A 16,152-nucleotide genomic window follows, 5' to 3' on the forward strand; every position below is an offset into this window, starting at 1 on the left:
AAGGCTCTTATTAACCCCATCCCCCTAGCCTTGGATTCCGAAGAAAACAGAGCTATTCTACGCGAAAAACACCCAATCGGGCTTAAAGACCCCTTCCAAGGAAAGACTAGGCCTAGGCCAGGCCAGCCTATCCAGCAGAAAGCTATTCTAGAAGCTATAGCTTCTATAAATAAAGAAAAAGCTCCTGGCCTTAGCGGCTGGACTAGGCCTCTGCTAGACTTATCTATAGCTAGGAACTCTTCTGTTACAGCTTTCCTGCGCCTGCTAGCAGATATGATTAGGCAAGGCACAGCCCCGGGAGCAGACCTGCTATGTGCCTCTCGCCTGATCGGCCTGGAAAAGCCTGATAAAGGAATAAGACTTATAGCTATAGGAGATATGATTTACAGGGTGGCCACGAAAGCTATCCTGATTACCTCCTTCAAGTCAGAGATGCTATTACCTAATCAGCTAGGCGTTAGCAGCCCGGGAGGCGTTGAGCCGGCCATCTTCCTGCTAGAAGATGCCATCCAGGGCCTGAACAGCCATAGATTTCAAAAGCTAGCCTCGCTAGACCTAGCGAACGCCTTTAATTTTATAGATAGGGGTTCTATAGCCGCTGCAGTAGCTAAATACACACCCACCTTCTATAAAGCCGCAGCCTGGGCTTATAACAACCCCTCTCTTCTAGTTACAGACCAGGGAGCTATCCTAGCCTCAACCCAAGGAGTCCGCCAAGGAGACCCTCTAGGGCCCTTCCTCTTCTCCCTGGCCTTCAGGCCCACCCTGGAGCACCTTATCCAACAGCTTCCAAATGCAATTCTAATAGCCTACCTAGATGACTTATATATCCTAAATAAGGACTCTACCAGCGTATTAAAAACAGCCAAGGAGGTTTTCCAAGGATCCCCTCTAACTCTAAACCTAGCTAAAAGCCAGGAAAAAGACCTAGAAGACCTAAGGAAAGAGGGATTAAAAGCTCTAGGGTCTTATATAGGTCCCCTGGGGCTTAGAAGGGCTTTTCTACAAGGAAAAATTAACAGCCTTGCTAAAGCTCTCAAGGCCCTGAAAAACCTACCAAAGCAGCACGCCTTATTGCTGCTAAGAGGCAGCATTCACCTACTGCTCCGGCACCTACTAAGGCAGCTAGACTCTATAGGCCTGGAAGACCTGTGGGGAGCAGCAGATAACTTAATAAAGGAAGCTATAGAGGCCCTAGCTACCAGAAGCCTAGGGGATAGGCCTCCTAGTAACCTGAATCAAGACCTGATAGCATTGCCTGCTAGGGACGGGGGCCTAGGAATCCCGTTGCATAAGGAACTAGCTTACGGGCTATATCAAGCAGCAAGGGAAGCCTCGAGAAAAACGCTAGATAAAATCCAGAATAACCTACTCTCTGATCCTAGCCTGCGCCCTAGCCTAAGCCCTAGCTTAAGCCTAGAGCCAGATAGCTCTATTAGACAAGCTAATCTAGCTAGCTCTAAGCTATCTGCTTAAGAGGTCTTAATAGAGGCTAATAAGGAAAGACTTTGAAGACTTGAAAAGTCTTTGCCTAATAACCTGCTACAGGCTAGGCTAGAAAATGCTAGCTATCTAGGCTGCAAGTGGCTAAGGGTCTTGCCAATACAAAAACAACTATCTTTCGCAGACCCCGAAGCTACAGAAGCTATTAGAAGCCGGCTATTCCTGCCTATCAGGCCTCTAGACTCTCCTTGCAGCTATTGCGGCTGCAGGGTAGCCTTAGGCCACGAGGATACCTGTAAAGGTGCCAGCCGAAGGTGGACCTCTCGCCATGACCAGATAACCCGAGCCTTTATTAACACACTCTCTAGCCGGGCCAATCTGGAAGTTGAGAAGGAACCTAAGGTCAGCCAGGGAGATAGCCTGAGAGCTGATTTTGCGGTTACCCTAGGAAATAGCCGCTATTTCTACGATGTTCAAGTCGTTGCTATCAGCAAGGAATCTGCTAAACAGGATGCCTATAGCACCTTAGCCGAGGCAGCAGAAGAAAAACGCCGGAAATACAGCTCCCTAGGAGCCTTTTTCAGGCCTTTTATCTTCTTAGCCGGAGGGCTAATGGAAAAGGAGACTACTAAGACCTACAAGGGCCTCCAACAGCTAATAGGACCTGTTGCAGCAAGCTGGCTAGATTCCTCTATAGGGCTTATCTTAACTAAAACCAGGGCTGTTTCTGCAGTCTTTATAGTTAAAGAGAACCCTAGTATCCCAGAGGCTAACTGGGAAGCTATAAGAGAGCATTTACGCAAGCAAAAACAAGCCCGAAAAGCATAGTAAGCTAAGCTTATCTTTCCTATCTCTTCTATCTCTTCTATCTCTTTTATCTCTTTTATCTTTTTTTATCTCTTCTATCTCTTCTATCTCTTTTATCTCTTTTATTTCTTTTATCTCTTCTATCTCTTTTATTTCTTTTATTTTTTTTATCTTTTCTATTTCTTTTATTTCTTTTATTTCTTTTATTTCTTTTATTTCTTTTATTTCTTTTATTTTTTATTTTTATTTTTTTTTTTTTTTTTTATTTATTTTTTTTTTTTTCTTATCTTTTTTATCTTTTTTATTTTCTTTATTATTTCTTTTATTTTCCTATCTTTTTTATCTCTCTTATTTCCTTTATTATTTCCTGTAACAGCTAGTTAGCTAGAAAAAATTAGCATAGGCATAATAGCTTTGGCAACTAAATAGAGCCTAACCAAACCCTAACCTAAGAAAGAGCCCAAGGTTAGCCAGGGAGATAGCCTAAGAGCCGATTTTTCAGTTACCCTAGGAAATAGCCGCTATTTCTATGATGTTTAAGTTGTTGCTATAAGCAAAGAATCTGCTAAACAGGATGCCTATAGCACCTTAGCCGAGGCTGCAGAAGAAAAACGCAGGAAGTATAGCTCCTTAGGAGCCTTTTTCAGGCCTCTTATCTTCTTAGCCGGAGGGCTAATGGAAAAGGAGACTGCCAAGACTTACAAGGGCCTCTAACAGCTAATAGGACCTGTTGCAGCAAGCTGGCTAGATTCCTCTATAGGGCTTATCTTAACTAAAACCAGGGCTGTTTCTGCAGTCTCTATAGTTAAAGAGAACCCTAGTATCCCAGAGGCTAACTGGGAAGCTATAAGAGAGCATTTGCGCAAGTAAAAGCAAGCCTGAAATGTATAGTAAGCTAAGCTTATCCTTCCTATCTCTTTTATCTTTTTTATCTTTTTTATCTCTTTTATTTCTTCTATCTCTTCTATCTCTCTTATCTTTTTTATCTCTTTTATCTTTTCTATTTTTTTTATTTCTTTTATCTTTTTTATCTCTTTTATTTCTTCTATCTCTTTTATTTTTTCTATTTTTTTTTTTTTTTTTTTTATCTCTTTTATTTCTTTTATTTCTTTTATTTCTTTTATTTCTTTTATTTCTTTTATTTTTCTTATTTCTTATTTTTTTTTTTTTTTTTTTTATTTATTTCTTTTATTTTTCTTATCTTTTTTATCTTTTTTATTTCCTATATTATTTCTTTTATTTTCCTATCTCTTTTATCTCTCTTATTTCCTTTATTATTCCCTGTAACAGCTAGTTAGCTAGAAAAAATTAGCATAGGCATAATAGCTTTAGCAACTAAATAAAGCCTAACCAAACCCTAAATTTAATAAAATATATTTTATAAAAATTTTAATATAATAAATATTTTTAATAATAAAAAAATTAAAAGTTATAATACTTAAATAATTTATATTAATATTAACTTATATTAATAAGCCTTATTTAAAATATTAAATTAAATTAATAAAAATAGTTATTTTATATTAAGTTATTTAATTTTATATAATTTATATATATTAGCAGTTTACTAGTAATTAGCAAGTTATTATAGTTAAATAACTAGTAGATTAATAAATAGGAATCCTGTTATATAAGAAACTAGTTTACAGGTTATATTAAGTAGTAAGGGAAGCCTTGAGAAAAATACTAGATAAAATTTAAAATAACTTACTTTTTAATCCTAGCCTGCGCCCTAGCCTAAGCCCTAGCTTAAGCTTAAAGCCAGATAGCTTTATTAAACAAGCTAATCTAGCTAGCTTTAAGCTATTTGCTTAAAAGGTCTTAATAAAAGCTAATAAAAAAAGACTTTAAAGACTTAAAAAGTCTTTGCCTAATAACCTGCTACAGGCTAGGCTAGAAAATGCTAGCTATCTAGGCTGCAAGTGGCTAAGGGTCTTGCTAATACAAAAATAACTATCTTTCGCAGACCCTGAAGCCACAGAAGCTATTAGAAGCAGGCTATTCCTGCTTATCAGGCCTTTAGAATCTCCTTGCAGCTATTGCGGCTGCAGGGTAGCCCTAGGCCACGAGGATACTTGTAAAGGTGCTAGCTGAAGGTGGATCTCTTGCTATGACTAGATAACCCGAGCTTTTATTAATACACTCTCTAGCCGGGCTAATCTAGAAGTTAAGAAGAAACCTAAGGTTAGCCAGGGAGATAGCTTAAGAGCTGATTTTACAGTTACCCTAGGAAATAGCTGTTATTTTTATAATATTCAAGTTATTGCTATTAACAAGGAATCTGCTAAACAGGATGCTTATAGTACCTTAGTTAAGGCAGTAAAAGAAAAATACTAGAAATATAGCTTTTTAGGAGCTTTTTTCAGGCCTTTTATTTTCTTAGCCAGAGGGCTAATAAAAAAAAAGACTACTAAGACTTACAAGGGCTTTTAATAGCTAATAAGACCTGTTATAGTAAGCTAGCTAGATTTTTTTATAAGGCTTATTTTAATTAAAACCAGGGCTGTTTTTATAGTTTTTATAATTAAAGAGAACCCTAGTATTTTAAAGGTTAACTAGGAAGCTATAAAAGAGTATTTGTATAAGTAAAAGTAAGCCTGAAAAGTATAGTAAGCTAAGCTTATTTTTTTTATTTTTTTTATTTTTTTTATTTTTTTTATTTTTTTTATTTTTTTTATTTTTTTTATTTTTTTTATTTTTTTTATTTTTTTTATTTTTTTTATTTTTTTTATTTTTTTTATTTTTTTTATTTTTTTTATTTTTTTTATTTTTTTATTTTTTTTATTTTTTTTATTTTTTATTTTTTTTTTTTTTTATTTATTTTTTTTATTTTTTTTATTTTTTTTATTTTTTTTATTTTTTTTATTTTTTTTATTTCTCTTATTATTTTTTTTATTTTCTTATTTTTTTTATCTCTCCTATTTCTTTTATTATTTCCTATAACAGCTAGTTAACTAGAAAAAATTAATATAAGTATAATAACTTTAGTAATTAAATAAAGCTTAACTAAACCCTAACCCTTTACTACACTTCTAGCTATTTTATATATAAACTTTTTTAATAACCTTGCTTAATATTTATTATTCCTATCTACTTTTTTATTTACTTCTTTTTAACTTTACTTTTAAAATCTTTTTAATACAAATTTAATTTAATTTACTTATAAACTTTTATTCTAGTAATATACTTATTATAAAACTTGCTTAAAGCTTAATTTAAATTTAAAATAAAATTAGCTTTAATATTAATTTTAATTAAATAAATATTATAACTTATAAAAAATATATTATATATTAATTAAAATAAAAATTTAAAATTAACTTACTTTTAAATTAAAATTAAATAATTAAAAATTAAAGTTTTTAATTTATATTTTATTAATATTTATATTTTATATAAGTATAAGTAAATATTTTATTTTTTAAAATATTATAAATATATTTAATTATTTAGAAAATAAATAATAATTATTTAATTTTAAAAGTATTTTAATTTTTATAAGTTAATAATAAAAAATATTAAGTTTTTTTATTTTTATTATATAATTATTATAATTATATTATATATTATTATTTTATTTATAATTCTTTTTATAATTTTTTTATTTTTTATTAGTATTTTTATTTAATTATTATAAATAATTAATAAAATTAAAAATTTAATAAAATATAATTTAAAAAATTAATAATACTAGTTACTTATTAAATATTTTATTATTTATATTTTTATTAAATATTTTATTATTTAAAATATATTATAAAAGTTTAAAAACTTTATATTTATTATTATTTTTAAATAATTTAAAATATTTTAAAAAGTAAATATTTTTAATATTTTTTTTAATAATATAATTACTTTTAAATTTAAAAATAAATTATTTACTTTTATATATTTTTTTTTAAAAAATAAAAAATTATATTATTTTTAATTAATTTAATAAATTTTTTTTTTAATTTTTAATTTAAATTTATTATAAAATTATTTAATAAGTATTAATTTTTTTTAATTAATATATATTACTAGGTTTTAAAATAATATAATATAATTTAAATACTTATTCTTTTAATAAATATTAATAAGTTTATTTTTAATTATTTTAATTTTTTTAATATTTTATTTAATAATATTATTATATTTAATATAATTATTTTAAATAAGCTTAAATTATTTAAAAATAAATTTTAAAAAATAAAATATTATAAAAAATATTTTATTTTATTTTTTTTTAAAAAATAATAAAAAAATTTTAAAAATAAATTTTAAATTATATAATAAATATTTAAAATTTAATAAGCTTATTATTATATATAAATAAAAGTTAAAATTTAAAAATAATTTTAATATTTTTTTTTAAAACTAATATTTTTTATTATTTTTATTTAATTTTTTAATAAAATTTTTAAATTATTTAATAATAAATTTATTTTAATTTAATTTATTAATAAAAATAATATTTTTATTTTATTTTTTATTAAAGTTAAAAATAAAAATATTAAAATTATTTAAAATTATTAAAGCTATAATAATTTAATTACTTAAAAAATTAAAAAAAAAATTTAAATAAAAATTATTATTATATAATATTTTAATTTATATTATTTATATAATTAATATAAAATAAATTTTTAATTTATAAATTTAAAATTAATTTATATTAATAAAAAAATAAGTTAAATTTTATAAGTAACATAAATTATATAATAATAATAATAATATAAATATTAATTTAATTATTATATAATTATTATATAATAATAATTAATTATTTAAATTATATTTAATAAGTATAATAAATAATTTTATATAATAAATTATTTTAAATAACTTATTTTATAAAATATTTAAGTAGCTAATAAATTTAATATACTAGTAATATAAGCTTATTTTATTACTATTTTCTTTTAAAATAAATTAAAAAATTTAAAAAATAATATATTAATAAATTTTTTAATAATTATATTATATTTAAAAAACTTAATTTAAAAAGCTATATAAGAAAATTAATAAAATTAAAAAAATAAAAAATATATTTTTTAAAATTTAATAAATAAATATTTATTTTAAATACATTATTATATTTATTTAATTTATAATTAAAATTAATTTAAATAATAATATTTAATAAATATTTTATTATTAAAAACTTAAGTTTAATTTTAAAAATAAATTTTATTAAAATAAGTTATTTAATATTTATATTTAAAAAAAAGTTTTTAAAATTATTATAAAAATAATATAAATTAATTTTAAAATAATTAAAAAATATTTGATAATATAATAAATAAAATAAGAATTTATAATAATAATTTTATTAAAATTATTAAAAATAAAAATTATAAAATTATTTATAAATTTTTATAATATAAATAAAATTTTAAAATTATTTTTTTATAAAAATAAAAATAAATATAATATTTATTATAAATTTTTTTTTATATTAATATTTTTTTTTAAAAAATTAAAATTAAAATATTATTTTTATTTTTTTTTAAAATAAAAAAAGTAATTTTTTTAAAAAGTTTTTATAATTACTAGCTTAAAAATAATAGTAATAAAAGTTTTTTTTTAAAAAATTAAAATAATAATTATATTAGTTATTATTTTAAAAACTTTAAAAGAGGTTTATAAGAACTAGTTAAAGGATATTTTGTTTAATAACTAGTTAAATAAAATAAGGTTTTTAGTAAGGCGGTATTTAAAAGGTGGGGTACCTGTAGAAGCTTGAATTAAAAGCTTTGAAGTATAAGAAGTCAAAGCACCTGAAGGACAGGCTTAATGGACGAGACGCAGAAAGGTACAATGTGCTCATTCAGAGAGTTGAGAAACGTGCTGCAGAGAAGGCTGCCAAAGTGGCTTGCCTAGTTTAGCGACAATTTGATTATGCACATACAGATATTCTCTCATTCAAGGGTGACCAAACGCTAAGGGGCGTATTTCTTGAATATACTAAGTTTGAGGATCATGAGATTTGCGTTATTGATCGCCAAAAATGTGATATCATGAATCTACAGAAGAAACTCCCCGCCACCTATATGTGAAGGGTTACAGGCGTGAAGGGCTTATGCGAGCTTTATTCACTCGGCTTCGCGGCCGGCATACTATAATTACTTGTTAGTTTTCGTCTATTGTTCCGGTGACTGAGGAAAGTCAGTACCGTATAGATAGGACCACCTGCTACATCCTCAAGAGCATATGAAGCTCTATTCAGCATCATACCTCTTCTTTCTAGAGTTGTAATATATCTTTCGAAGCTATGTAATCTTCTGCTCGAGTATTCGATTTACTTGCTGCAATTTCCTAATCCTTTTGTTGTTTACACCAAGCTCTACTTGCAGCAAAGGTACCTCCTGTTTATACCACGGCTCGGCCGTATCGTTGGCCGCATTGAGCCTTGTGATGGCATGGTAGCATGGAGGAGACAGAAAACTTCTAAAAGAAACATCATTGAGGCTTAATTAAATCGACATTTGGATTCTCCAAATATAAAAGAGGAAGAGAGATGATATGTAAGTTTTATGATTCTGTCATTTATACTCTAACTAGCTGTGCAACTCCACCCAGTGCTCATATACTTGGCGGTCTATTTGCCGAAGCCTATAAACTGGTGAAGGGAGCCCGCCTGACTGATAGAGGACTATCTTCCGAATTGACTTTGTCCCCAGGACTCGACGAGCAGCGCTCCTTCATTATACCTCTGAACCCGCTTTGGCACCGAGCGACGGGGATCAACTCTGACTTGTACAATGGACCTGTTATTTGAAGTTGCCTTGCTAGTGCTTCTCAGAAGATTCTATCCTAGCTAGAGTTAAGTTTCAGAGTCGGAGAAGGGATTTCAGCCATATTGGGTTGTTACCAGCCACGCATACTTCGAGCCCGAAGGTGAAGGTAGATCTCTAGGAGAGATGATGATCCTATTATATCTTTACAGGAACGAGAAATCGTTGGAAGAAGTTTGCAATCTCGGATGGTGCTTCGATTGAAGTGACCGTAGCAATATCTGAGCGATGGATTAATCTCGTGAGAATTGCAAATCTCAAATTGAGGCGGCCACTTACAGTGATCAGGACGAACAACAACCAAGCAACCTTGTTCTGGGTCGATACCATAACTATTATATGCATGTCCATGGCCTGAGTTCCAGCTCTCGTCATCTACGAACACTTTGTGAAGACCTATGTAATTTGAGTAAGCCTAGTCCTTGGAACTAATATTGTGCCGTAACTCAAGAGATGTTAACCTGTAGAGAGAGCACACAGAGACCCACATTTGATTTTCCATTTACCGGTCGTAGGAGTGAAAACCTCGGGGATTTTCTCCTGCTCCACGTCGAGGCGTTTCGACTTAATCACTAGCAAGGCTTGAATGACACTATCTGCGTCCACACCTTTTGGCGTGTAATGCTGGATGAGTTCGTCTAACTCGAAGGCCAGCTGTCAAGGTGAAAAGCTTAGTTTGGGTAATTTCAGATGCGTAGAATCCATCTTACCTTTTCTAGCCTTCGAGCAGCCATGTCATTCAGAATATCTCCCGCGAACACAACGATGTGCCATCGGCTGTCGGCAGGGAGGGCCTTCACAAGCTGCATGGCTCGAGCATCGAAAAATCGCACAACCTGAGCACTGGGGAAACGCATGCCAACAATGCATGAGCTGGATAAGCTCTGGCTTGTAGTACTTGGCAATGTGATAAGCGACTTGTCATACTTGACTCCTTGCCCAGCTGTGTATCGACCAGACTTAACAAAATATTGCTTGAAATCTTCCGGTGTGATGCCGTGCTGTTGGCGATACGATGAAGAAAACATTTTGGTGAACATGCGATCGAACTCAATTAGATCTGTCGCCGTTTTCTGGCGCTCTGGGACGTATGTGTCGAGAAGACTCGCTGAAGCTTGACCACGAAGAACAGCCGCCAGTTTCCAGCCAATGTTGTACCCGTCCTGTAAGCTGACGTTCATACCTTGACCAGCCTATAGAGATAACGATTAGATATCATGATCCTTCATATTGAAGCAAGAAAAATGAAGCGAGACTTGCATCGCACTGACACAATTCGGATAGGCATTTCACAGAGCAATGCACGGAGATAGAATTGGCGAAGATGGCTGAATACTTACCTTTGGAGAATGTGTATGGCAAGCGTCACCAGTCAGGAATACACGGCCATCCTTACTGAAATTATCAGCTAGTCGCTGTCCGATAGAGTAGGCAGACCACCAAACTGTCTCCACAATTTCCATCGAGAAGGGACGAAAGATGAGGCGCGCCCGTTCCTGAAGCTTGCTTAAGGTGACTTCTTTCACAGCCTCGTTGTGCAGCTCAATGTAGAAACGAACCAGCGAGTCGCCTTCTCTGGGAATGATCAGGAGGTTGCCAGCTTCAGAGTGCATCACCACCTTCCTACGAATGTCCGGGAAGTCAGTTCGGGGGTACACATCCATGACGCCCCACACAGCATCAGAGGAGTCGCCTATCATATTAAATCCGAGAGACTTTCTGACAGCGCTGTGTGCACCATCGCAGGCCTGTCCTCCAGTCAGCAACAATAAGCGAGTCAAAGAGGATGATCTATACTGTGCTCACTTACCAGCACATATTTAGATCGATACACTTGCTCTACCCCGTTCGCTATTGCTTTGGTTACGACGGGATAGGAGTCCGAATCGCCAGACTCTGAGCCATTGACCTCTACCCCCTTTACATCAACACCATACTCGATCTCAATAGCGCCGGCAGATCTTTGAATCTCCTCGATCATCAAACCATTGACCCTGGCTTGATTCAAGATAACGTGGGGCTGGTGGCTCAAACCGGGCTCCAAGTCTGGCGCGTAATGCGTGCGCTTGATGGCACCGCGTCTGTCCGCCGCCCAGAATGCGATCTCAAGTACGTGGTAGGCCTCCTTCAGCAGGTCCTCGGCGATATTGAAGCTCTCAAACACCTCTACCGTCCGGCATTGAACCCCATCCGCCTGGCCATTCTCCAGATGTCCAGCCCTGCGCTCCAAAATCTTGTAGTTGATGCCGCAGCGAGCGAGCCAAACTGCAGCGCAGAGGCCCGCCGACCCGCTGCCACAGATAATGACATCGACTTGCTCAGACATTACGACGAAAGGTGGCGGATACAGATTGAATTCTTAGACGTGAAGTTACTTAGGTCTAGATGAACTATGCACATTGTCCTCCTCCTATAAATATGCGTTCACGTTGTGAAGTCCCGGCTTTTATGTCGGCATTTCATGGACTGGAGTGGGGGCTTAATGCAAAAACCATACAGTCTCCAGGTAGTATGAGCACTGTTGTAACTTGAAGGTCGGTGCGCCATGAAGCTTGCTTCCAAGTATTCTCACTTTGTGGGGCCAGTTTGGGATTAGGGCGTACATTGGGGAAGTTTGAGTCAATGGTGGCCCAATAAGTCTCCGGGGCCTCTGCAAACTGCAGCGGCAGACGTCCGACAACCATAGCCGAGCACCTGCTCGATTCCCATGTTTGTTCCCGAGTTGCGGGGTCGCTTCCGAAGGCATGGCGCTAGGCGGAACCGTATCCGGCATGTCCAAGAGATGGACTTTTGCGGGGAATATCAAGAGTATATCGCGGAACGAAGCGTCCATAGCACCATAATAATCTCAGCGACAATGACTTGGCACCGCCACATCATATTATTCGCAAAGGAACCGAGGATCCTGCATATGTGGTAGCCTACATCCGACTTGTAGCAAAATCCGTCAGACTGTACCACTGTCGATGCTGTGAAGGAATGGAGCAAACGAGAGCCAATCCACGTCAGATAAGCTGGGTATCATGGAGGAGTATCCCTGCTCAAGCCAAATATTATCTAGAGAGGGGGTTGAGAAAAAGTTGTCGTTCGGCCTTAGATCCTCCACACTCGTAGTAATCCCAGTTTCGCCTCCAGGAATTACCTCATTACTAACAGCAGGGATCTCTGTGGACCCCAATTCCCCAATTTTCGTGGGTTAGTGCTATGTTCTCTAGGATCGAAGCTCTATGTTTTGTAAATACCATTTCGGCTGTTTGTCACCTCTTGCTCCATCAGCTCCAAGATCTTCATACACCGTCGGGCTGAGTAGCTGCGAGATTCGTAGCCTCGAAAGAAGGCAAAGCAGCTGTTGCAATTTTCCATGAGCGAGTTCTCCTCTACGCAGTTTATATATTTAGGCGAGCAGAGGTAGCCGATCAGTAGGACGATGGCACAACTCTGGATATCTTGAAGCGATTAGATGTGCAAAGATAGACGCTGTACCGGTGGTGGGATTCCTCACAAAACACACTGTACGTGAAAAATTCTAACTGGAAAGCATGTGACACTTTATTAGCGTAGCAGGCCATGGGCCTATATCCGCTTAATTCCGCATCGAGCAGTGCGTACAACTCGATGAAATACAAGGGGGGTGGTGGCCCGTGCAGCGGGGAACACAAGGGGGCACAGCTCAATACAAGGTTATAAATTTGTTACTAATTTCATTACTAAAAACAAATTTCTTAGTAACAAAACTAATATCACGGTCGGGTTATTGCAAGAAGAGTAATAGAGGATCAAGTGGGGCCAAGGAGTATTTTTATTATACCCTAGAGTCCTGACCCGTTTAAGAGGGTTAGGTTTTTTATAAAAGCTGTATTTTAACTTAAACTAACCTTACCTTTACCTCTAAAGGTAAACTAGCTCCACTTTTATTTTTAAATATAAGCTAACTTTACTTTTATTTTTAAAAGTAAAATATTTTACTTTTATTATTAAAAAAATAAATAAACTTTATTTTTAAAAATAAATTAATTTTATTTTTACTTATAAAAAAATAAATTTAATTTTATTTTTAAAAAGAAATTATTAATATATTTGCTTTTAAATATAAATAAAATTTATTTTATTTTTAAAAGTTAATTAATTTTACTTTTACTTTTAAAAATAAATTAATTAATTATATTTATATTTTTAAATATAAGTTTAAAAGTTTTATTTATATTTTTAAAAATAAATTAATTATATATTTATTTTTTAATATAAGTTAATAATTAGTTTTATTTTTATTTTTAAAAATAAATAAATATTATAATTTTTACTTTTTTTTTTATAAAATAAATTAATTTTATTATTTTAAATATATAAATAAAAGCTGCTTTTAAAAATAAAAATAAAATATAAATTTATATTATAAAAATTAAATTATAATTATAATTAATTATAAAAATATTATTTATTAAATAAATAATAATATAAAATAATTATTATTTAATAATTACCTTATTAAAATTAAACTTTTAAAAAAATAATAATAATAAATATTATTAAAAATAATAATAATAAATTTAAATAATAAATTAATTAATAATTTTAATTTAAAAATATATATTAGAGGTATATATTAGGTCAGGTTAGGTGGAAAATTAAGTGAAAGTTAACGAAAAATAAGCTATTTATACTATAATATTAATATACTATAAATATTTTTTAAAAATTAGCTTTAATAAAAAAAAACAAAAAAAAAATATTAGTAAATTATCTACTATATAATTAATATATATATTTATTATCTATTATTATTATTTATATAATATAGCTTTTTTCTTATAAAATTAAAAAGATAGCTGTTAAAAAGACTTTTTATTATACACAGATTCTATTTATTTAATAAATAAACTATAAGAATATCTAATGTGTAATATTATATATAATTATATTATAACTTAATAAATTTAGCTTTTAGATAAACTAGATAAAATAATAGCCTATGTATTTTTTATAGCAAGAGGTATAATTTAATAATTTAATATAAAAATTATATTATATAATTAAATAAATTTATTATAGCCTGTGTATTTTTTATAATAAAAAATATAATTTAATAATTTAATAAAAAAATTATATTATATAATTAAATAAATTTATTAAAATAAAATTAATTAAATTAATATAAAAATAAAAAAAAAAAAAAATAATTAAAAATTATTATATATATTTTTTTTATAATATAAAATACTTTTTTTTTTTTTATAATATATATAATATTATAAATTTTTTTATTTATTTTTTAATATTTTAACTTCTAGTATATAAAAAATATAAATATATTTATTTTTTTTAATAAATTTTTATATATTTTTATATAATATACCTTTTATTTACCTTGTAATAATATAAAAAAATTATAATTATTATTTAATAAAACTTAAATATTTTAATAATTATAATTAACCTAGACTAGTTTTATTATTTAATAAAACTAATTTTAATAATTTTAAATTTTAAAAAACTATATTTAACTAAGCTAGCTTATTATAAAAACAGCTATACTTTTATATATATATATAAAATAATAATATTTAAATACTATTATATAAAGTATTTTTAAAAGAACTTATAAGTTAAAAAGAGTAATATATATTAGCAGGCCTGCTTTTATAACCTGCTTTAGCATATAAACATGCCTTGCTAGTAATTATTTAAAAATAGCAGTAGTAGCTTCTAGTTTAAAATCCTGGCTTTTTTAACTGCCTTATCCTTATTTTTATTATTATATAATAAGCCAGTGCTAGATACCCTTACCCTAGTTAAAGATTTCCTTTTTTTAAAATGCTTTAACTCCTAGGCTATTAAATTTAAGGCTTGTATAACAAGGGTTATTATTAAGGGATTAGACTGCAAGTTAAACCTGTGGCTTAAGTATATTAGCTAGGTTAGCCACTTGCAAGGTTTTAATTATAAGAAGCTTTAGTTAGTTATAAGCCTTAAGCCTGTAAAAGGATAAGAAGGTCTTAACTCTTATATAATACTATAAGAAGTTTAAGGTAGCTTTAATTATATTATCTAAGCAGTACAGTATATAGCTATACTTAAAATAATAAAAGTTATAATATTATATAAGCTATACTAATAAAATTATATTTAAAAAATAAAAGTTTCTTTTACTAGCTAAATATAATTATAAACTAGGGTAAAATATATAAATATTTAAAAGCAAATTATTAATTATTTTTTTTATATACAGATATAATATAAAAAAAACTATCCTGCTTATTATTTAATATTAAATTAGAAAAAAATATATAGTAATTTAAAAGGGTATTTAGCAGAGGCCTTAAAAGTATATAAGCTGCTACTTACTAAGGCTATTTTAAAAGTAATTAACTAAAAGTCCTTGTAGCTTTTTATCTCCCTGCTAAACTACAAGCTCCTTAATTTATTATATAAAAGTATTATTTTTAACACCTTTAATATACTAGGCTTTTATATATTAGCCAAGGCTATTAATTAGCTTTAATTATATAAGTACACTAGTATTTTATTAGCTATTATTAAAATTAGTTATCTCTTAGTCTTGTAAAAGTTATTTAAAAAGTACAGGCAGATTAAAACTACAAGTATATTAAAAAAAAAAAAGGTTATACTAGGCTTTTTTAATAATATATAACTAAAAGTCTTATACTACTTAATTATAATTTTATCTAAGACTAAGCTATTATTAATAAATTAAATCCTTAAGATTAGAATATATGGCTTTGCTATTAGCAGTATAACCTCCCTTGTAATTAATATATAATAGATTAGCAAGCAGGTTATATTTAGCAAGACTAGCTTTATTATAAGCTAGCTTATTAACCTAGCTTATTCCCTGTCCCTGGAGCTATATTATATAATACGCTAGTTTTTTTTTATAAGAAAAAAAAAAAAAAGGGAAGCAGGTGTTATATAAATACTAATCTCTACGCCTAAACTCTTAGCTTTAAAAAATAATACTAGGAACACATTTATAAGCTATACCTTCCTAACAGATATATAAAACAGGGGCATACTTAGTAGTAGCCAGTCTGGCTAGGTCCTTAATCAAATCCTCAGCAACCCGGCGCTTTATATAGAGTAGCTGAACAAATTAAACCTCTAGCCTTGC

General features: G+C 30.0%; 2 protein-coding genes across 2 annotated transcripts; both read right to left on the reverse strand.

The window, feature by feature from the left end:
- Positions 1-9,087: 9,087 nt before the first annotated feature.
- GGI43DRAFT_303798 (FAD binding domain-containing protein) lies at positions 9,088-11,700 on the reverse strand. Its single transcript, XM_083201580.1, has 6 exons — positions 10,837-11,700; positions 10,367-10,774; positions 9,737-10,219; positions 9,515-9,680; positions 9,306-9,422; positions 9,088-9,247 (listed from the first exon to the last, which is right to left on the reverse strand). Exons 1-6 carry the CDS (start codon positions 11,350-11,352, stop codon positions 9,165-9,167), a joined length of 1,773 nt encoding a protein of 590 aa, XP_083055126.1. The 5' UTR covers positions 11,353-11,700; the 3' UTR covers positions 9,088-9,164.
- Positions 11,701-11,959: 259 nt separating this feature from the next.
- Positions 11,960-12,548, reverse strand: GGI43DRAFT_303842 (uncharacterized protein). The gene is made up of 2 exons (XM_083201581.1): positions 12,269-12,548; positions 11,960-12,191 (listed from the first exon to the last, which is right to left on the reverse strand). Exons 1-2 carry the CDS (start codon positions 12,387-12,389, stop codon positions 11,974-11,976), a joined length of 339 nt encoding a protein of 112 aa, XP_083055127.1. The 5' UTR covers positions 12,390-12,548; the 3' UTR covers positions 11,960-11,973.
- Between the last annotated feature and the right edge of the window lie 3,604 nt (positions 12,549-16,152).

The sequence above is a fragment of the Trichoderma evansii genome, assembly GCF_050947405.1.
Source record: "Trichoderma evansii strain SZMC 28006 chromosome Unknown GGI43scaffold_44, whole genome shotgun sequence".
NCBI lineage: Eukaryota > Fungi > Ascomycota > Sordariomycetes > Hypocreales > Hypocreaceae > Trichoderma > Trichoderma evansii.